This window comes from Nomascus leucogenys, chromosome 8 (assembly GCF_006542625.1).
Source record: "Nomascus leucogenys isolate Asia chromosome 8, Asia_NLE_v1, whole genome shotgun sequence".
Taxonomy (NCBI): domain Eukaryota; kingdom Metazoa; phylum Chordata; class Mammalia; order Primates; family Hylobatidae; genus Nomascus; species Nomascus leucogenys.
In genome coordinates, this window is record NC_044388.1 from 13,866,348 (window position 1) to 13,889,710 (window position 23,363).

At 37.7% G+C, this 23,363-nt stretch overlaps 2 protein-coding genes across 5 annotated transcripts in view; both read right to left on the reverse strand.

The window, feature by feature from the left end:
- The window catches only part of IL20RB (interleukin 20 receptor subunit beta), a 42,440-nt gene extending 41,332 nt beyond the window's left edge, over window positions 1-1,108 (reverse strand). The window contains exon 1 of the mRNA XM_003265272.4: window positions 772-1,108. Within this exon, the coding sequence (XP_003265320.2) occupies window positions 772-859 (88 nt within the window). The 5' untranslated portion in view covers window positions 860-1,108. The remainder of the gene's footprint in view (window positions 1-771) is intronic.
- An 8,755-nt stretch (window positions 1,109-9,863) lies between these two features.
- The window catches only part of NCK1 (NCK adaptor protein 1), a 77,973-nt gene continuing 64,473 nt past the window's right edge, over window positions 9,864-23,363 (reverse strand). For all 4 annotated transcript variants that reach the window (XM_003265266.4, XM_012508612.2, XM_030816774.1 and 1 more), the window contains 2 exons: window positions 12,694-13,406; window positions 9,864-10,733 (listed from right to left, as the gene is read on the reverse strand). In XM_003265266.4, the coding sequence (XP_003265314.1) occupies window positions 10,539-10,733; window positions 12,694-13,406 (908 nt within the window). In that variant the 3' untranslated portion in view covers window positions 9,864-10,538. The remainder of the gene's footprint in view (window positions 10,734-12,693; window positions 13,407-23,363) is intronic.

A 23,363-nucleotide genomic window follows, 5' to 3' on the forward strand; every position in this document is an offset into this window, starting at 1 on the left:
TGTCTTAGTATTGATTTGTTGCCTGATTTAAACTAACTAGAATAATTAAATTAGTTCTGTGTAAAACACACACACACACAGAGAGTGAGACAGAGTGGGGGGAGAGAGAGAGAGAGAGAGAGGGAAAGAAAGTACTCAAGGCTCCCGTCAACACTGCAAAATGCCTAGTGTCTTGGAGTATCAAAATTAGAATTTCTCTTAAACGTGATTTGACATGAGTGGAGCAGAGAAAATTATGTAATCTCACTGGCAGGGGAAATGTCCCAAACCAAATATTTTTTAGAATGCTATGGAGTACCTTTTCTTCAATGACCAGGAGAGAAATCCAATTTTTATAAGTCTTGTATCCAATGTTAAGCTCACAAATTGTCTTTTTATTCATGTGTATTTTGCCAGAATCTTTGTTTTAATTTGTTCTTATAGTTAACATCTCCAAGACACACACAGTAAGTCTGACAGAACTACGTTGCACTCTTTAAAACCAGACGATGAGATAAATAACAAAGTGCACAGAGCTCTGCTTTTATTTATTTTGATGATTTCTCTTTCTAGATTGTTGTGTGGATATTAAGAAGAGAGATTTCCAAACAGAATGCAGGCCTTTTCTTTGGGATGTGGGAATAGAGGTTTAGGAGGTGATAAATCTTTTGTAAAACAGATATAAGATATTCTATACACATATTTCAACCCCAGGCCCTGGGAAAGTATTTTTTGCCTTCTTAACCTATATTCAAGGCCCAAACTATTGGATGTATTCTAATTCATACTTACCTGTGAGCAAACATGGAATCAATGCGTAGAAAAACCACATGAAAAGACTTGTCCAGATTTCTTCTAGAACCATTGTGAAAGTCTGCATTTGGTAGACTCAGTTTGACCTAGAACATTGTTTCTTTCCAAAATAAAGCATTCTGTCCATCTCAGCCATCTTTCTTCAGAATGCATATGTTGGAGCTGAGGTCTGAGTCGCAGCGAAGCCTGAATTGTTCCAGAGCCGGCCCAGGAAGCTCAGAAAGGGCGGGCTCAGAAGCACCCTCCTTTCTGCCCAAACCCAGATATTGCATCAGCAGGGAGCGGCCTAGGAGAGTTCCAGAGAAAATGTAACTTTGGGGAGCTTGAGAATCTGCCTATGAGCGATACCTGGACCACAGACTCTGTCCTAGGGGATCCTGCACCTCCCTAGAAGCCAATGAGCAGGCAGGATTATCTCCCTCCCTCATTAAATAGCTGTCCTCTTCCAAGTTTCTCTCTGTGAGTTCATTCAAGCTGGGTACTGACCAGCTCTTTCTTCTAATATGTACCCACTTCAGAAAAACTAGAGATATTTGAAAAAATTTAAAATATCTTTCTAAAAGTCAGGAGGGTAAAGAATAATATATAGCTTCATATATGCATGCGTTTGCAAAAAGAAAAACTAAAAGAAGATACAAGAAATGAACAAGATTGGTTACCTTGGGGCAGAGAAAGTGGGAATTGGAAAGGTGGAAGAGAAAAATGGGAACAAGACTTTTGACTGAATATCTTTGTATATCGTTTGATTACTGAGTCATGTGAATGTATTACTGAAAAATTAAAACCAATTTCAATAGGTGGAAGAAAAACCTTATGATAGCATTTAGCCCTTTAAAATTTAGCCCTTGAAGGACTTTAACCACCCTAATGTGCAAATACAATAGTGGAATAAACATGGGTTCTAGAGTATAATGTAATTTGGTTCGAGTTTCAGAACTTATAATGTAACCTTGGGAAAGTTGGTCATTTATTTATTCATTCAAGAAACATTCACTGAAAGCCTACTATGTGCTAGTTCTTAGGAATTCAACAGTCCATTCCCTCAACAAGAATTTCCCAACTAGTGGAGAAGATGAACACGGGAATAATCATAAGTCAATTTTTAAAATGAAGGGACAGCAATATTTGTAAGGGAACATAGCATCACTAAAAAGAAACATCTAACCCAGTTTGTAGGATTACAGAAAGCTTCCTGGAGGAGGTGACTCCAGGACTGGGTATTAAACTCTGGAAAAAAAAAAAAAAATCAGCCAGGAATGTTGTTTTTAGGAAACAAGAAGAAGTTTGGTGCAACACGAGAACAAGGTTGAAATGGCGAGAAATTGGGCTTAATGGCAGACAGAAACAGGATTCTAGAGAGTTTTGAATGCCTTACTGAGGAGTTTGGAATTTATCCTGAGAGGAATGAAGGTCAAAGGAAGGGTTCAAAGCTCAAATATGACCATGTCATTCCCTGCATTTGAGCTTTAAAAAGTTTGTGACTAGGGTGGAGAAAACAGCTCAGGGGGCCAGATTGAAGGCAGGAGGGCCATGAGGGAGCCACGGTAGTGATCCAGGTGACACACTTTGTTGGCTTCCACTAGGTTTCTTATGTCTGTAGAGAGAACTGACCAAATTCAAAAGATAAAGAAGGTAGAACTGATAGCTCCTGGATATTGAGTGCATTAAGAGGGCTGGGGAGGAGGAGCCAAACATGACTTTCAGGTTCTGAGTTTGGGTAACTGGGTGGATGGCAGCGCCTCAAGTGAAATAATGAAGTGGGTGGAGTGTGGTCAGAACAGGCAGGATTGGGGGTACTATAGAAAAAGGCTGCAAATGTTCAGCTTGAGAAATTTGAACTTAGATGCTTATATGGGCAGGGGGGTCTCTAGTATATAAATAATCTTTGTCTCAGGTTGATTGGTGTCAACTTTTTAGTTGTGTTTCTTTAGGCAAGTCATTTAAACTATCTGCTTTATGTTTCTCATCTGAAAATTGGGAACAATTATAATAATATCTGACTCAGGGCTGTTGTGAGGACTAAGTGAGACTTAGAACAGGATCTGGCACAAAATAAGTATACAATAAACATTGCTGTATATCTTTTTACCACACCATAGTCAAGAAAACTTGGTGCATATTTTCCTTGATCCCAGCACTGTGAGTCAGTGGCCACATCTGTGCTTTGACCTCTGGTCACTAGCTGCTTGTACAGTCTCTCACTGCTCCTCTTAAGAGTGCTTCATACATGGCCTCAACGTCTGTCCCCCATCTTACCTTTGTTCTCCATCTTGGCTTCCTGATTCCTCTCTCCTAAGTTCACTTCTGCTCACAGTTCCAGCATGTCAAAAGTTAACAATATAAGCCAATGTGTACTGGATATCTATTTTCTGCCAAGAATGTCCTAAAGGGTTTCTACACACTATATACATGTCCATATATTATACAACAGAATTTCAAGGTAAGATATGATTTGATTCTCCACTTTTCAGGTGAGAACACAGGACTCAGGGAAATTAACTTACTGTAGATCACAGAGCTAGTCAGGGATGGAAACAGGAATTCCAACTGAGGTCTGCATAACTCCAAGCTTTTTTCATTCACTTTAACTGCCTCCCAGTTAGCATCAAAGGAATGCTTCAATGTGTCTGAGGGACACAGAGGAGTGATCCAAGAGATCAGCAAAGGCTTTAGGGAATAGGTAGACCTCAATATGAGGTTGTGGATGTACCAATTAGATATGGGTAGGAGGGGAAGACAGGCACACTGTTCATCATTCCTTTTGGGAGAATGATATGAGCAAAGATGGAAACATAGAGGGGAATACAGACTGAATTAAGAAGATGAAAAGGAAAGTAAACAGAGAAAATGGAGGAAAGAATAAGAATCATTTAGCTATGCTGTCGGAGAAGAAGAGTTGTTTACCAAATTTTGAAGTGTTACGATGGCTAGTTAGCTCCACCTGCTCACTGGTCCCTGCCAAGACACTCCTGTCCAGCACTACAATACTGTGGCAAGACAGTACTGCCTGCCAATCCTTCATAAGCCATTGCACAGAGTCTGCCCTGGGCTCAGCACATCTCAAGGGGTGCTGAGAGATAATGCCATCTGCCTGTCATATTTTTTGAACAATAATCTGTTTCAAGCCTGGGTCATGACCCAACAAGTATCTCAGACCACCCACCTCTGCCTGGGCTGTATCATTAGGTGAAGACTTCTGGAGGGCTGTGCCTCACCTGCTAGCCCTTAACATTCCTGGATAATCCCTGACCCTGATTTTGCCTTTCTCTTCTGGCTTTGAGGTGCCCCTCTATGGAAAGAGAAGTTGTAATGTCTTGTCTATGCAACATGCACAATGAAACTATCCTCTATCCTGTTTCCTGCACTTCTCAGGTTAATTTCTGGTGCCTTCCACAGAGCTGGAGGATCATCCATGTCAGAAGATAAACCGCTGGAAGAATAGACCTATCTCCTGTAAGTAGGTACAGTTCAGAAATAAGATTTTTTTTTTGATTACACTATTTGCCACTTAAATCTCTGATATTTAATTATGGAAGGAAAAGCAAGCAGAGAAAAGGTTTTTATGAAAAGGTAGAGGCAGTGGGGAGGGATGGGAAGTTTTGTGGCCAAGGAAGAGAACCCTAAGCTCTCTGTGCCCTGCAGGGCCAGGACTAAAATTAAGGGAAGCACCTAGGGTGCAAAATCTGAGGCACTCACTCTTAGGGTTGTGCAAGTCCAGGATAGGCCCTGTGTCCTTGAATGAACTATGTGGTCAACTATTACATTCCAGTAATCTTCCTTTCCCCTACTTAACACAAAATAGTTCCTTCCCTTTGCATTAAGATTCTTAGATATCTATGTTCTGTGTTTTAGCACTTCTGACATTTAGTTGCAACTCACTGTGTCTCAATTTTTTCTTTCTAGAAGTAACACAGCGAATTTAAATAGCGGAATTCCACTTGTCTTAGACTCTTCTAATTCATGCTTCCACCAAGTCTGTTCCAGGTGGAATTTTTTTTTTTTTTAGATGGAGTTTCACTCTTGTTGCCCAGGCTGGAGTGCAATGGCGTGATCGTGGCTCACCGCAAACTCCACCTCCCGGGTTCAAGCAATTCTCCTGCCTCAGCCTCCCCAGTAGTTGGGATTACAAGCATGTGCCACCATGCCTGGCTAATTTTGTATTTTTAGTAGAGACGGTGTTTCTCCACATTGGTCAGGCTGGTCTTGAACTCCCGACCTCAGGTGATCCGCCTGCTTCGGCCTCCCAAAGTGCTGGGATTACAGGCCTGAGTCACTGTGCCCGGCCCCAGGTAGAATTTCTACACATTTTTAGAATCTAATTTTCAGGGCTCCTGCATTCCTTTTTCACTTCTGAAATACTTCAGTTTTTCAATTTCCTCCCAAATGTTTATTGTCTGGTCATCAGGAATTTAACCTCCAGGGTTTCCTTAGAGTGTGCTCAATTAGAACACTTAAGTCGGCCAAACTGTCCTCCTTCTGTAGTTATCTTTTTCTATCTGACATCCCCCCAAAAAACTCCTCTTAAAATGGAGAATCAGGGTTTATTCAGAATAGCCTTCTGTCGTTAAATGTTCCACATTTCAATAAAATACCATTTTAGTCAAATTAAAAATCTGAAAACCAGAAACAATGCTCTGTAATAGTGAAGTTCCACATAATTTTCAAATGATTTTGGTTGCTGTATTTTATTCAGTCACTGGTTGTTCGTAGTCATCAGTGATTCTATTAAGTGGAGCACACGGTATACTCAAAGGTCAATTTTATCAGAGGCGTCTTTTTATCATCCCATATAAATTAACACCCTCACCCTCACTCTTCAACCCTCAACCTGTTCTATTTTAATTCAGAGCTCTTCTCCATTACGTATTACATCACTAAAATATAAGTTTTATAAAAACTTTGTCCATTTTCTTCACTGTTACATTGCTAGAACAGTCTCAGCTCAGCAATAAAATATTTGAGGTGAGTTGGCTGGATAAATTGATTATGAGTATCTCCAAAGCTATTTAAACATAAAATCATATATAGAGAGATGTAACAATTAAAAAAAAATTTTCATCTTGACATCATCAGATGCCTTGATGAATTTGTTCTCTATAACATCTCCCTTGCCTATTAAGTCTAGAAAACGTCAAGTTTGACATTACTTCTCCTAGAGAAGCCATCCTTATTCAATGATTACTGTTTCCTTCAAAAGTACTCAAAAAATATCAATTTAATAACCATTCCTGTATTTAGCCTAAAATAGACAACACTTAACAGTCTCATTCTGGAATTCACCTTTTTGTCTCAGTAATTTCATGAAGGCTATCTGAAAAGTTTCTCCACAGTCTAAAGATATAAATTATCTGAGCACAGAAATTTATTTAAAGCAACTACCTTAGAAATCTACTTTAACCCACCAGGAAATATTCTAAAAGATACTAATTTAAAACATTTCCCTCTGTGAACATGGTGGCTGATAGCTCAAACTCCTCCTCTGTTCAAAACCCCACCAAGCCTAACCTAGGTTCTACTCATTAAACAAATCTCAGCAAACTATGTATACTTTCAGATACAAGGTGCACCTCATTAGTAAACTAGAAATAAACATTTCAGTTCCTAAGTCATTTGGTTTAGGTCATGTTACAGTAAGAAATTAGGGTGTGGGGGCATGCATATCATGCTGGTCTGTCAAGTGTTTTAAAGATAGCAGAGAATTGAGTCACAAAAACTTGCTCAACACTAACAGAACCAGCCTATCAGAATCGAGTAGCAAGCCAATGCTTCTAATAATGTGTTTCTCCAGAAACAGTAATTTGGCATTCTTTAAAAAAGGGTAGCGTTCAAAACACAAAATTAAGATAGCATCTATACTATATCAAAAGTCCTTTAAGAAAAAAGTGACCTTGATTGTTAAGCCATTTGGAAAGTTAAAAGTTCTATATAAATGCAAGATTATAAAGGACTCCTTATCTTCTAGCAAAGTATTAAAATGGAAAACTTAAGGAGTACTGTAATGCCACATCCTAATTTCTTGATTTGGACAATGTTACTGAGTGTTTCTGAAAAAAATGATGATTTCCAGATTCCAAACCCAAAACTTTCCATGTTATAGGAAAAATAGGGAGAGTAAACTGCATCTGGAGATCTCAAATAGGGGGATAAGGGTTGGGAGTGTGAAAGTTAATTATACAAATTGGGTAATTACTGTCATACCCAACCAAATCGGATTCAATGCGCTAAGGGGAAATACACGAAGGACATAGCAGCTGCTCCAAGAACTCAGTTTTCCACAAGCCCAGCTACTGAAACAGCCCACTGTAAACCCTAAGACCAGTTTTACCTAGTAGCTGCTGAAATGACCTGCTGTGACTCTAAGACTGGTTTTACCTATCACTGTCACACACCAATCAGAGCTTGCCAGCTCCCAAAAACTTATCTAGAGCCAATGAGTTTTCTTTCAAAACATACGTAACATTTCTCTTTGTAATAAAACTCTCAATCTTCTCTGTTCTTTGGACATACCAAAAACTACTGTCTGTGTATATGCCCTGAATTACAATTCTTGTTTCCCAAATAAAACATTTCAGAGATTCGTCTCTATATTTTGACTTCAAAGAAGACTTTTTCAATTTTTTCACCATGTGCACTGGTAAAGATAAGGGGACCATCCACACTAGATTCCAGCTGACTGTTGACTTGTGGGAATTCAACTCATGTTATTAGCTTCTCATTTTTAAAGGGAAACAAGAAGTCTGAATTTTATGTGAAACTCCCTAATTTTTAAATGTTGGCAACTAATTTTTTAAAACACTGTGTGGGTTGAACAACATTTCTGTATAAGGCCACTGTTTAGATGTACCCTGAAGAAGGTACCCAGAAGAAGGTACCCCAGCAACAAGGTGGGAGTGAAATTCAAACTTCTAGAGAAGGGCTGGGCCTGCCTATCGAATTCTCACAAAGGTACTACAGAGACTGTGACAACCCTGCTTCTATGCAACCTCTGGATTATATGGTAGGACATTACAGCTGGAGATAATTTAAGTGCCATATTCTGCGAGAATGACCTTATTCTAACAACCCAAGTTGCCCATCTGCTAGGCCTATTTATTCTTCTAGCAATGGCAATAGACTGCATGAAGCCTTCCTATTTTGTTTAGCAATATTATTTGTCACTAATAATGCAAGGTGCGTGTGTTAACTGTATAGTGATATATGTGTAATATACATGTGTGAATATATATTCAGCTGAATCCTAAGGTTTTATGACTAAATAAGGGACACAATGGCATTTGTTTTTGTCACAAAGCTTGTATCATGTTCTAAAAAACCTTCTAAGGTTTTGGGGAAGTTATTTGTAGCAGTGAGTTAGGCAGGGTTCCATCTGTTACATGTATTTAAATTTGAAACTAAGCATTCTCCTCATGTGGAAGAAAACTGTAATATTGCCCTTCCCAGGACTCTCCTCCTAGTCTAAAACCAAGCATACAGAGTAGTGTGTCATGATACAGACACCAGGCTGGGAATAAGGAAACTTGGTGTCTAATACAAGGATTGTTACTACCTAGCTATGTAGATGTTTTCCAGAGTTGTCTCGGTTCTTAAAGTTACTTCAAGTATTATAAAAACAGTCACTGGTGTAAGCATTGGGTTAAGACTTTTTAAAAATTGGTAAAATGTTTAAGTACAAAATAAGTAGCTTCCAGCGAGGTTTTTATACCATACTAAGAGCACACAATAGATATTACTGGCACACATGGGTTATCTGGGAGCTCTGTAGCTACAATAAACCTAATTATGGAACAGAAATTTGCATTCTGTTTCCAGTGCTACTACACTCCTACTTTCTCAAAAGTCTGCTCTATTAATATCAGCTCAGTGCAGTTTACTATGAATAGTTTATGTCTGTGATGCAAAGCATTAATTGTTCTCTTTTTACAAACATACATTTTTTTCATAAGGAAGACTGGGGAAAAACCCAGAAACATACAGAGAATAAAAGGAAAGCAGCATCATCAAACATATGTTAAAAATTAAGATGATGTTTACTACTAGTCATCCTACAATTTAAACAGTTTTCCTCAATTTATAGTCATTTGATTTTACAGCAAAGAAGCATACATGATTATTTCCATTAAAAACTTTACTAATAATTACCCTCAACAAAGGAGTACTGAGTTAGAAAAATAATAGAATATGAACTAAAATGCTTTAAAAGCAGATGTAATAGAGACGAAAATTTGTCTTAATTATATTTGGTCACTTCTGTTGCTTAGTGGGAGAAGCCATGGCTGCCACCCAGTGGCAACATAAGTCTTTAAATGATTTTAAGATTTAAATAATAAAATATTTAAAACATTGATAAAAAAATTCACAAGTTACACAACTTCAATTTTACCATCAGTAATTCTGGTGTATTAGATATCTGTTTATAACACAGCAAAGAATTAAAACATCCATATGCTTAGGCAGCATTAGGGAATTTGTTGAAAGTATCATATGACATCCTACTCAGTTATGGGGCTTTAGTATTTTTCAATTAAAATACTGATGGCTACTTTACTTAAATTTAAATCTCCAGAATAATAGGGGGACAAATTATGACCATAAAATACAACTGGTTTTCTTCTATAGCCTACAGAAGCAGATTGGCTCTTATCCATACACCCAAATTCCTACATGGTTAAAAAACAAATTAAAAAATTAAAAATAATATAATTTTCCCTAACCATGAGCACATTCTATTTTTTCCTCAGGTACACATCAGTTTTAGTGTCCCAATCAACAAAACTTAAAGCTGAAAAGAAGAAATGAAAATAGGTAATACCATTCCTGACAATTACTGATATTTACTGAGGAGAAAAAAAACAAGTATCTCACTGCTTCCTGTTTTTGCAAAACTTGGCCATAACTTATTTCCCACTGGCATAAATATAACATGCCCTAATACAAGACGCTCTGGTAAAATAATACAAGTGGGATTAAAAAAAAATAAATAACACTACAGCATCTATTTACAGTCTGAAAAGCTAAGTATCTCAGAGACTGTTTTGTTTTCTTGAATAACCAGATGAGGGAGAAGCACTGGAAAAAAAATTAAGTGATTTTTATTTCCAACAGTTGTAAATTAAAATTATAAAACATGTTTTCTAATCTATGTCTCATGAGTCTTGCTGTACGACTGAAGACAATGAATGCATTTTTTAAAATTATGGCAGACACAATATACTTGGTATTTACAATGGCCTGTGACAAATATAATACCTGGAAATAATTTCTAATTTTCCATTTATTATTGCTATTTAGTCACAGAAAAGATTAACACTCTCCAAGAAATTTATTTTAGTATATGTCATATATAGATATAATAATTTTATATAATGAAAAACCATAACAGAACAGGGTGCCTTTACAAGGAAACAAAGGAAAGGCAATAAAGGATTTCTTCCATATAAAGATTCTGATATGCATTATTTGATTTTTGTTTACAAAATACAAAACTGTAATATTAGAAGCAAAGGGAAAACAGCAAAGAAAAAAACAATAAAACAGAACGCCAAGGATAAGGAACTGTTCTATGCAGATGCACTGCATACATAGTATATATGTATGGGCTGAGTTATAATAAAAATACTTATTGTCAATTCTCACACAGATTTAGAAACAACAATTTCCAATCAAGCACGACTGGACCCAACATTTTCTCAGTCTTCAAATTACATGACAAATTACAGCTATGCAGCAGTCACTTCTGGTCAGCAGTATCATGATAAATGCTTGACAAGATATAATTTTTCTCCTTGTTCACTTGTAAAAATTGGTGCCTTTTTGTAATGTTCTACAAGTTCTTCCATGGTGCTGAATTTACGCTGCCCAATGCAGTAGACAGTCTCTTTTAGTTGGACTTTAAAATGCTTGTTTTTCCCTTGTGCTTTTAGTGATACTGAGAAATCATTTGGCTAAAAGAGAAAAAAAAATACATATAGTAAACATTTTGAAAGCCAGCTCTATCAGTATTTTTATATTAAACTAAAAGCTAAAATCTAAGCACTTACTAAGTCCTAGGCACCATGGTAAATTATTTACATAGATTATCTCCTTTACTCTTCAAAACAAACCCTTTTTACAGATGTGAAAACTGAGTCTCAGAGAAGCTGTTAATAACTTGGCCAATACCACCACCCATCTAGTTAACAACAGAGCCAGGATTCAACCTGCGTAATCAAAAGTCTCTTAACACCCACGGCTCCACCAACAGACACCCACAGCAAATCCTTTAGTTAAATATTTGAAGAACAAGAGCTATCTTCTCTCCAGTCAGAGAAACACATGAGAAAGTCTAAGATACCCACCCAACCCCTTTTCAACGTGTAGCTAACAGTAGCTGTCTTAGAGATAAGATGCTGAATTCCCAAAAATGAAGAACACATAAATGAGAATTAATCTAAACTTTAAGGAGAGGCCACAAACTCAAATGCCTACAAGAGCCAAAAGAATAATGTAAACAAGTGTCAGAGTGGAAAGGTAGACGGGCAGAGGAAATGACAGTGTATCACCAATCTAAACAAGTGGTGACTTCTCAGCTGTGATTGTTGCCTTGCAGGAACCGGGTCTCAATGTTGGTAGTTCTTCCAATTTTAAATGGTCTGAAGTCTGAATTTTTACAATAAATATCCTAATATTTAAATATCAGCAATGAATTTAAATGTTTAAAAAACACCGAAGGCTAAACAAAATATGCCTACCTGAGACCCCTAACCTTAAAAAGTATACTGCTAAAAATAATGGTACATATTGTATTTTGTCTAATATTCATACTCAATTACCCACAAGAAAATACATACAATTCTGCATTCAAGCTATCTTCTTTTTAATTAGTTTTTGTTGTTGTTGTTGTTACAGTCTGTATCAACCCCCAAAGCCTCTTTTTCTACAGTTACTCCCAAAGTTTCAAACAGCGAGCCAGATCAGGAACTAACAGAAAATGGATGTCATCACTCTTCCCTACTGCCAACCAACTGCTTTTCTGAGGGATTAGGCACAGGCCCCATTTTCCTGAACTTCACATCAGGAAGTTCAATTAATCTCTCCCCTACCACACCCCACTTCCACACATTTTCTTTCAAAATTTTGTGCAATTACACATTCCCTTTTGTACAAATATACTCACACAAAGCCAAGATTAATCATGATTTAATAAACGGAAAAGTAGTGATATCTTTTATCAAGGAAAAAGAAAGGCCATTTTTAAGGAAAATGAGTGTCATCAAATTCTAATATCCTAAGCAGTATCTAAAAGAGACCATGAAACCATATTATTTTTCAACTTTTATGGTTTTATAGTTTTATTGTTTACTAGTATTGCAATATAATTTACCTTTTATTGCAAACGCATTTCAAACAGTGTTAAAATAGGTTTTCTGAGGTTATAATAAAAGTGTATTCCAATTTCCAAGCAACCAATTTATGAAGAAACTTAATATCAATTTTTTAAATTCAGAGATTTCCTATGTCATAAGGACTACAGTGACTATCTTCTTACACATTGCATCCAATAGCAATTCTTTAAATGTTTCCCAGTTTAATCTACAGTATTATTCTACTCTCAATGAAGAAGCCAGTGTTCCATTTTCTCCATTTAGTTTAATGCAACAGAAAATATATCAGGAATGCAAAATCAACAGAACTAGACAAGACCAAATAATTCAGTGTGTAGCAACACTGCCACAGCTCTCTTTTATTCAAAATAGATAGCTAGAAAGAATGCCGACTTTAGCTTTGGAACATTTATGCTTATGTTACATCCCAGCTTGTTACCTGGTTAACTTTAGGGAAGCCACTTAACCTCTCCATTTCTCTCTCTCTTTTATTTTAAATACCCATAGCTCTATTTGTATTTACCTCCGAAAATCAACTTACCGAAGATTCACTATCACGAATGAGGAAATCCCCTTCATGTCCTCTTTCATTTAATGCCATTTCTGCTTGATGCCTGGTGACTTTGCCATAATACCAAGGATTGCCAGCAAACTTTCCAGTGAGTGAAGGCCTAATGTAATCACACTGTGGAGGTGATGGTTCCAAACCTGAGGTTAATGGATTATTCTGCATAACGGTAACATAGTTTTTTGGTACTAGACCAACCATACCATTGATCTTCCTGCATTTCCACCACTCTGGGTCATTTTCAGGTTTTTCAATAACATCCATTACATCTCCTTTCTCGAAATTAAGTTCTTCATCATTAGATGAGCTGAATGGGTAAAGAGCCTGTACCACATGCAACACTTGCCCAGTATTTAGGTTATTGACGACTGCTGCTAATTTCTCTGACAGAGAACCCACATGGTCACCCAAAGGACTGTCACCTTCTTCAGTTACGTAGTTTGAAGGGAACCATCCAACTTGTCCATTGTAGCTACCACGCCACCACCCATCACTGCATTTCTCCATGACGATCACCTTTGTCCCCTTTATCAATGATAATTCATCCTCTCTCTCAGCCATGTAGTTAAATTTCACATAAGCGGGCATGTTGAGGTCATAGAGACGTTCCCCTGGGTCAACAAAACTATCATCAGCAGGAGATGCAGAATCTGGCACACTAGGTTTTCTTTTCACTTTTCCAATGCCTGTTGAAATTAAAAAGAGCCATAAGAGGAGAATATAAAAAAATGATTACCAAAAGAACAAACTTATTCATTATTAAAAAGAGATCTTCAACTCTATATAGATCTTTAAAGCCTTTAAACATAACAAATTTCTATGTGGTTAAAAACCGTCTTTTTGGAAATAAGATGCAAATTTTCTTTTCCTTAACCAAATAAATATTTAATTTCACTTATTATATGACAGTTCACCATCTTTTCTCTTGTCAAAGGCCCTGACATAACTATATAACATAATTATAAAGTTGTCCTAAATTAATGAATTCCCTCTTAAATGTAAATACAGGTTTTTTTCATAGCTACAATCTAAGTACACAAAGGCTCCACCATACCCATACTCTTCTTGTCTTAGTTTAAGCAAGCTAGATTCTACAATGAGCTGTATAAAAATAAAATTATTTCTATCTTAAATTAGAATATGATATGCAATATAAAACTGAAGTTATGTCTGGCTAATCTTCCCATTTGCTTTCTTGGTTCCCAGACCCAGGTAGCTCTATTTACCTCATATGTTTATTTTAAAATATTATTTGTTTTTCTCCCCTTACCCCAGTCACATGTAACCTCCACAAGGGCAGGGAGTTTTGTTTGTTTACAGATAGAATCCCAAGGATCTTGTACAGCGCTTAGTACACAGTAAATGCTTAATACATATGTGTTGAAAGAAATGAGAAAATCACCAAATGGTACTATCAATACAAATGTACGCTACATCAACTTCAGTCAGGCATTTTCACTGCTGCCCATTTCTCAGCATGTGATTTCATGTTCTACTTTACCTAGAAAACTGAGGCTTCCCTAGGTAAAACTTCTCAAATTCCTTTTGTCTCAAAACTCTCATTATCCTCACTCTCATTCTTCACTCAAGTCTCCAAATCCTGATTCTTCTAGGATCTTAATACTATCTTTCCTGACTCTCTTGGGACTCGACATCCTTGTTTTCCTTCCTATTTAGTCCCTTCAGTTGTCTAAAAACACACTCAAATCTTTTCTACTCCAAAATGAAGTTACTTTAACTCTGCTACAACTTTTAAACTGTAACATTTTGGTAATTTATTTATTTTTCCTCTAACTGGTCCAATTTTCCCATAGAATAAACTATACCACTCTTTTAAAAGTTGTCTTTCCCAGCTGGGCACAATGGCTCATGCCAGTAATCCCAGCATTTTGGGAGGCTGAGGCGGGCAGATCACGAGGTCAAGAGATCGAGACCATCCTGGCCAAATATGGTGAAACCCCGTCTCTACTAAAAATACAAAAATTAGCTGGGTGTGGTGGTGCACACCTGTAGTCCCAGCTACTCAGGAGGCTGAGGCAGGAGAATCGTTTGAACCCGGAAGGCGGAGGTTGCAGTGAGCCAAGAGCATGCCACTACACTCCAGCCTGGCGACAGAGCAAGACTCTGTCTCAAAAAAAGAAAAAAAAAAAGTTATGTTTTCCTTTTCCCTCAACTTTTTCACCACTCACACTCCCAACTCTTTATTATCTGATCCTTTGTCTCCAACATTCTAACAAAACTACTCAATTAAAACCATTCTTATGAATACCATTCTTATGGCATCTCTCCTTACTGTTAAATCAGTAACTTTTAAAGTCCTCAGCCTTCTCAAACTATATATGCAGCAACCAAGATCACAGCCCACTCTCTCCATTATGTTTTCTCCTTCTTTGACTTCCCTGAATTTCTTATTTTCCCTCCCGACCTGTTTACATATTCTTGTTTACCTCTGTCTGGGCTCCTCTAACCTTGTTATTATAACATTGCATTGTACTTGTTTACTTGTCTGTCTTCCTCAATATGAGTGAACTTCCTGAGGGCAGAAAACGAGATCTTATTCCTTTTTATTTCCAATGCTTAGCAGTGCATACATCACTAGCAGGAAAAAAAAAAAATTATGTATTCAGCAGTCAGCAAACATGCTGAATGAATAAATGAAGAATTCCTTAGCTGAAAGTGTTTCACAAGATGCCATACTTGACCTTCCTCTCTATTCCAAGGAAATCATACACTTTTATTTTCTATAATTTCTGTGCAGAAGATTCCCAGATCTCTTTGCAGCTCTAAGACCTTTCTGGAATTCAGGCATTACAATTCCAACTGTCACTAGACACCCACAGATTGTGCCATCAGTACCTCAAACCCAACACTCACGTCCAAATAAAAATAATCCAGTCTATACCCCTAAATCAACTTCTTCCTTCCTAATTTTCTTACTTCTGGTTAATGATAGCCTTCTGAGAAATCCCTACATTTGGGGTGATACCACCAAAAATGGTAGAGTAGGCCGGGCGTGGTGGCTCACGCTTGTAATCCCAGCACTTTGGGAGGCCGAGGCGGGCGGATCACGAGGTCAGGAGATTGAGACCACGGTGAAACCCCGTCTCTACTAAAAATACAAAAAAATTAGCCGGACGTGGTGGCGGGCGCCTGTAGTCCCAGCTACTCGGAGAGGCTGAGGCAGGAGAATGGCGTGAACCCGGGAGGCGGAGCTTGCAGTGAGCCGAGATTGCGCCACTGCACTCCAGCCTGGGTGACAGAGCGAGACTCCGTCTCAAAAAAAAAAAAAATGGTAGAGTAAGGAACTCCAAGGCACTGTCCCTGCAAAAAGCAATGAATGCAATTAATGAGCTGGTAAATACTGTCAGACTCAACTTTTGTAGAACTCTGGAATCTAGTTAAAAAAACTTATAAAATCTAGGGCAAGGCTTGGTGAAAAAAGAAGTTGCTGCTTTGTGGTAAAGAGAGTGCTACAGCATCCTAAGTTGCCTGCCCACCATCTCCCACACCCCAAGTCAGTGATGGCTGTGTGGATAGTAACCTGCACTCCTAATGCCAGAGGAAGCAATACAGATCTCATTCTTAAACAATTGTGATTGTGGGTTTCAACTTGTCTGGCAGCTCCCTGAAGGACCTGAGCAATGGCTTGCCTTAGCTTTGCCTGACTTGGATCATTCCCAGGCATAGGGAGTCTTCCCGGGTGGTTTTTGCAAAAATCATTTAATGGATGCAGCAGCCTGGGGCAAGGGACAACAACTGGGACAAGGAACAGACAGATGGAAAAGCCTGGACAGAAAGGGGATGGGAAAGAATATACATGGGGTAATAAGGGGTGTGTATACCAATCAAGAAGGACGTGCACATGGCCAGGGCTGGATGCACACTCAGGAAAGGCCCAAGAAGACCCTAAGCTTTCACCCTGGCTGATCTTCAGGCTTTGAGCAAACAGTAAGTGAAGGCTAAGGCAGAATTATAAACGGCATCACTAAGTGGTCAAAGAGTGCCAACATAAAGCCATCTGTAAAGATGGAGAGAGGTTTTTTTTGTTTTGTTTTGTTTTGTTTTGGCTCCAGGTGTTTAACGAAACTCTGTTAAAACCCTAGCTGATTACTAAGCAAATGGAATAGACTTCAGCGGCCCCACATGACCAAGAATATAGACCTTATAAAAATAATTTAGTAAAGTCACTAAACAAGCAAACAACAACCACTCACAATAAGCAGCAGTAATAAGCCCCAGGGAGGGGATAGAATCTGATGCTGAAAGCAAAAGAGCCAACCAAGAATTCTATATTTAGCAAAACTGTCCTTCAAAAATGAAGGAGAACATAGGACATTCCCAGATAAACAAAAACTAAAGGAATTCATCACTACCAGACCTGTGCTAAGAAATGGTAAAGAGAGGCAGGGCACAGCGGCTCACACCTGTAATCCCAGCACTTTGGGAGACAGTGGGTGGATCACGAGGTCAGGAGATCGAGACCAGCCTGGCCAACATGGTGAAACCCCGTCTCTACTAAAAATACAAAAAATTAGTTGGGCATGGTGGCACGCGCCTGTAGTCCCAGCTACTCAGGAAGCTGAGGCAGGAGAATTGCTTGAACCCGGGAGGTGGAGGTTGTAGTGAGCCAAGACCGCACCACTGTACTCCAGCCTGGGAGACAGAGCGAGACTCTGTCTCAAAAAAGAAATGCTAAAGAGAATCCTCCAGGCTAAAATGAAAAAACACTGGACAGTAATTTGAAGTCATAAGAAGAAATAAAGAGCAATGGTAAAGGTAGCTACATAAGTAAATATAAAAGTCAGTAGTATTGCAGTTTCTGTTTGTAAATTCTCCTTTTCTTTCCTACATAATTTAAATACAAATGCATAAAACAAAAATTTCAATTCTAGGTTAGTGGGCATGTATTTTAATGTGTAAAGATGTGATATACAAAGATGGAGCTGCAAAGGAGCAGAGTTATGCATAGTACTGAAACTAAGTTGGTATTAATTCAAACATGATTGTTAAAAACCTAAGATGTTAATCCCCAGGGTAACCACTAAGGAAAAACAAAAATATAGAAAGAGAAACGAGAAGAGTAATAAAACAATATATCAGAAAAAAACAGGCCAGTCACAGTGGCTCACACCTGTAATCCCAGCACTTTGGGAGGCCGAGGTGGGTGGATCACTTGAGGTCAGAAGTTCAAGAACAGCCTGGCCAACATGCTGAGACCTCGTCTCTACCAAAAAAATACCAAAAAATTAGCCAGGCATCGTGGCATGCACCTGTAGTCCCAGCTACTCGAGAGGCTGACGCGTAAGTGTCACTTGAACCTGGGAGGCAGAGGTTGCAGTAAGCAGAGATTCCACCACTGCACTCCAGCCTGGGTGACAGAGTGAGACCCTGACCCCCACCCTCCAAAAAAAAAAGAAAAAGAAATCACAAAAGAAGACAGTAATAGAAGAATTGAAAGAAAAAAAAAGTACATGAGAACAGCAAAATAGCAGAAATCCTTACCAGATATTACTTTAAATGTAAATAGATTAAAAATAACATGATGCAACTGTTATCTGCAAGACACTCACTTTAGATCTAAACAAAGATGCAAATAGGTTTGAAAACAAAAGGAGGGAAGGATAAGTAAAGGATATGTAAAGGATAACTAAGAAAGTGGGGTGGCTATATAAATATCACACAGCATAGGCCGGGCGCGGTATCTCATGCCTGTAATCCCAGCACTTTAGGAAGCCGAGGCGGGTGGATCACTTGAGCTCAGGAGTTCAAGACCAGCCTGGCCAACATGGTGAAACCCCGTCTCTACCAAAAATACAAAAATTAGTCAGGCATGATGGCAGGTGCCTATAATCCCAGCTACTCGGGAGGCTGAGACAGAAGAATTGCTTGAACCTGGGAGGCGGAGGTTGCAGTGAGCCGAGGTCATGCGACTGCACTCCAGCCTGGGCAACAGAGCGAGACTGTCTAAAAATAAATAAATATATATCACACAACACAGACTTAAAGACAAAGGACAGTATATATTAATAAAAGAATCAATACATCAAGAAGTGTAACAGTTACAAATATATGCACACCCAACAAGAGAGCCTCAAGGCATATAAAGCAAAAAATGACAGAAGTGAGGGAGAAAAATAGTTCAATATACTTGGAGACATCAATACCCCACCTTCTGTAAGGGACAGAACTAAATGAAAAATCATTAAGGAAACAGAGGCCTTGAGCAGTACTATAAACCAACTAGACCAAACAGACATATAGAGAATATCCCATCAAACAAAAGCAGAATATAGTACACATTTTTCTCAAGTGTACATGGAATATTCTGCAAGATAGACCATATATTAGGACACAAAACTAGGCTCAATAGGCCAGGCACAGTGGCTCAAGCCTGTGATTCAAACACTTTGGGAGTCCAAGGTAGGGGGATCACTTGAGCCCAGGAGTCTGACAGCAGCCTGGGCAAGATGGTGAGACCTTGTCTCTACAAAAATAAAAAATAAAATAAAATAATTAGCCAGGTCTGGTGGTGCATACCTGTAGTTCCAGCTACTCAGGAGGCTGAGTTGGGAGGACTGCTTGAGCCCAGGAGTTCAAAGGCTACAGTGAGCCATGATCATGCTACTGCACGCCAGCCTAGGTAACAAAGAGAGACCCTGTCTCTATTTAAAAAAAAGAAAAAGCCTCAATAAATTTCAGATTGACGTCATACAAAGTATCTTTTCTGACCACAATGGAATGAACCTAGAAATCAATAACAGAAAGGAAAACTGGAAAATTAACAAGTGTGTGGCAACTAACACTCTCTTAAACCAATAATGGGTCACCAAGAAATTTCACAAGATTAGACACTACTGTGAGACAAACGAAAATGAAAACACAACATACAAAAACCTACGGGAGGCAGCAAAAGCAATGCTCAGAGGGAAATTTATAGCCCTAAAAGCTTGCATAAAAAAGAAGAAAGATCTCAAATTACCAACTTAAATTTAATCTTAAGGAACTGGAAAAGAAAAACTAAACTCAAAGCGAAAAGAAGGAAATAATAAAAATTAGAGCAGAGATATACACAAAAGAGAACAGAAAAACAAAGGAAATCAACAAAACCAAAATGCGGTTATTTGAAAATATCAGCAAAATTGAAAACTCTTTAGCTAGACCAACAAGAGAGACACTCAAATAAATAAGATCAGAAATAACATTTCTACAGACCTTACAGATATTTTAAAAAGGATTATAAACAAATACTATGAACAACTGTATGCCAATAAATTAATAAACCTAGAAGAAAAAGATCAATTCCCAGAAACACATAAACTACAAAAGCTGACTCAGGAAAAAATAGAAAATCGGAACAGACATATAACAAGTAAAAGATTCAATCAGTAACAAAACATCTCACGTCAAAAATGTGCTCTGGACCAGATGGTTTCACTGGTGGATTTTACTAAACATTTAGGAGGCATTAACATCAGTGCTTCTAAAACATCTCTAAAAAGAAAAAAGGAGAGAATACTTATTAACTCATTCTATGAGGCCAACATTACCCAGAATACCAAAGCTATCACAAGACAACTGGCTAATATCACTTAGAAATATAGATGCAAAAATCCTCAACAAAATTCAGTTGATTTTCATTATTTGCAGTAGTTATGTTCTATAAAGTTACCATAAATACTGAATTAGCAAATACTGAACCACAGCTCCTAAGGGAAAAACAAGGTTAGGCTCCAATCGCGTTTTTGTTAACCAATCACTACATAACCTTGTTTTATGTGTGTTTCTCTTTAAAGACACTTTGTTTAATATAAATTGTGATTAACATTGAATTCACAACATCACTATAACTCATGCCTAAACGAAGCTTATCTAACACACATTTTTTCCATAAGGCAAATTCACAGCTTTCTTGTGTTTATGAACTCTAGACAACACTTCATCCCTATGCTTGGGGACCATTTTAAACAGCAAAATCATCAACAAGCACAAAAATGCAAAAAATGTGGCACTAAATAGACTGTGCAAAGGACACTTGTTTATAGTATGAAAGCTGAAATAAGAAGGCGGAACATTGCCTCAACTGGGAATGTGCACATCAGATGACTCACATTTTTGCTACACTGCACATGTCCATAAAACAACTGCAAGTATCAACTTTGGGCTTATAAATAAATTTTAGCCACTAAGTGAATTCACAAATACAGAATCTGTGAAAAATAAGGATCATTTGTACTAGGAAAACCAAATCCAGCAAGCATATTAAAAGGACTGGATATGAGTAAGTGGGATTTATGCAAGGGTGGTTCAACATATGAAAATCAATATAATACACCTCATATTAGTAAAACAAAGGGGAAAAAGCAAATGACTATCTCAATTGATGTAGAAAAAGTATTGGACAAAATCTAAAACCGTTTCATGATAACAATTCTCAGCAAACTAGGATTAGAAAAGAATTTCCTCAATATAATAAAGGGCATCTGCGAAAAACTGTGGAGCTGACATCACATTCAATAGTGAAAGACAAAGTCTTCCACCCTAAGAACAGGAACAAGACAAGAACAAGGATGCTCTCTTCTACCACTTCTATTTAACATTGTATTGGAAGTGCTAGTCAAAGCAATTAGGGAGGGGAAAAAGTATCCACAGATGACATGATCTTATAAACAGAAAATCCTAGAGAATACACACACACCCACACACTCACACAGAGTGAGAATAAACAAATTCAGCAAAGTTGCAAGATCAACACACAAAATCAGTTGTATTTCTATATGTTAACAATGAACAATTCAAAGACAAAATTAAGAAAACAATCCATTTATAATAGCATTAAGAAGAATAATATACAGGAATAATTTTAACCAAGTATCAGACTCATATACTAAACACTACAAAACACCGCTGAAATTAAAGACTTAAATAAATGGAAAGATATTCTGTGTAAGATGGCAACAGTATCCAAAACAATCCACAGATTCAATACAATTCTTACTAAAATTCAACCATTTTGTTTTTTCCACAGAAATGAATTCTAATATTCACACAGAACTGCAAGGTGGACCCTAAGCAACCAAAACAATCTTGAAAAAGGAAAATCAAGTGGGAGGACTCTCCCTTTCTGATTTCAAAACTTACTACAAAGCCACAGTAATCAAAACAGTGTGGTATTGGAATAAGGACAGACATATACAGCAATGAAACAGAATCGAGAGTCCTAAAATAAACCCATGGATCTATGGTCAATTGATTTTCATCAATGGTGCCAAGATCACTCAATGGGAAGAAAGAATAGTTTCTTCAACAAAGGGTACTGGAACAAATGGATATCCATAAATAAAAGAATGAAACTGGACTCCAACGTCATGTCATATATAAAAATTAACTCAAAATGACCAAATGTCAGAGCTAAAACTATAAAACTCTTAGAAGAAAACATAGGAGTAAATAACTGTGACCTTGGATTTAGCAATGGATTCTTACTGACACTAAAAGCATAAGCAACCAAAAAAACAAGATCCATTATACTTCATTAAAATTAAAAACATTTGTGTATAAGACACTATCAAGAAAGTGAAAAGACAATCTACAGAATTAGAAGAGAATATTTGCAAATCATAATTCTGATAAGGGTCTAGTGTCCAGAACAAATAAACAACTCTTAGAACCCAACAACAAAAACAACTACTTCAAAAATGGGCAAAGGACTTGAATAAACGTTGTTCCAACTAAGGTATACAATTGGCCAACAGGCACATGAAAAGATCCTCAATATCATTAGTCATTAGAGAAATGTATATCAAAACCACAATGACCCTACCTCACACCTACTACAATGGCTATAGGCAAAGAAAGAAAGAAAACAGGTGTTGGCAAGGATGTGGAGAAACTGGAATCCCCTTTACAATACTGGTTGGAATGTAAAATGGTGACACCATGTGAAAAACAGATGGTTTCTCAAAGAGCAAAGAATTACTATACGATCCAGCAATTCCACTTTTAGGTATACACTTAACTGAAAATAGATATTCAAACAATAACTGTACATGAATGTTTATCACAATGCTGTTCACAATAACCAAAACATGGAAACAACTCAAATGTCCATCTATGAACAGCTGAATGGATAAACAAAATGCGATATATACATATAATAGTTACTCAGCCAGCTGGGCACAGTGGCTCACGTCTGTAATCCCAGCACTTTGGGAGGCTGAGGCGGGCAGATGACTTGAGGTAAGGAGTTCGTGACCAGCCTGGCCAACATGGTGAAACCCCGTCTCTACTAAAAATACACAAATTAGCCGGGCATGGTGGCATGTGCCTGTAATCCCAGCTACTTGGGAGGCTGAGGCAGAAGAATCACTTGAACCCAAGAGGCAGAGGTTGCAGTGAGCCAAGATCACGCCACTGCACTCCAGCCTGAGTGACAGGGCCAGACTCTGTCTCAGAAAAAAAAAAAAAAAAAGTTATTTAGACATAAAAGGGATGAATTACTGATATATGCTACAACATGGACAAACCTTGAAGATATTATACTAAATGAAACAAGCCAGACACAAAAGGTCACATACTGTATGATTCCATTTATATAAATTATCCAGAATAGGTAAATCCATAGAGACAGAAAGCAGATTAGTAAT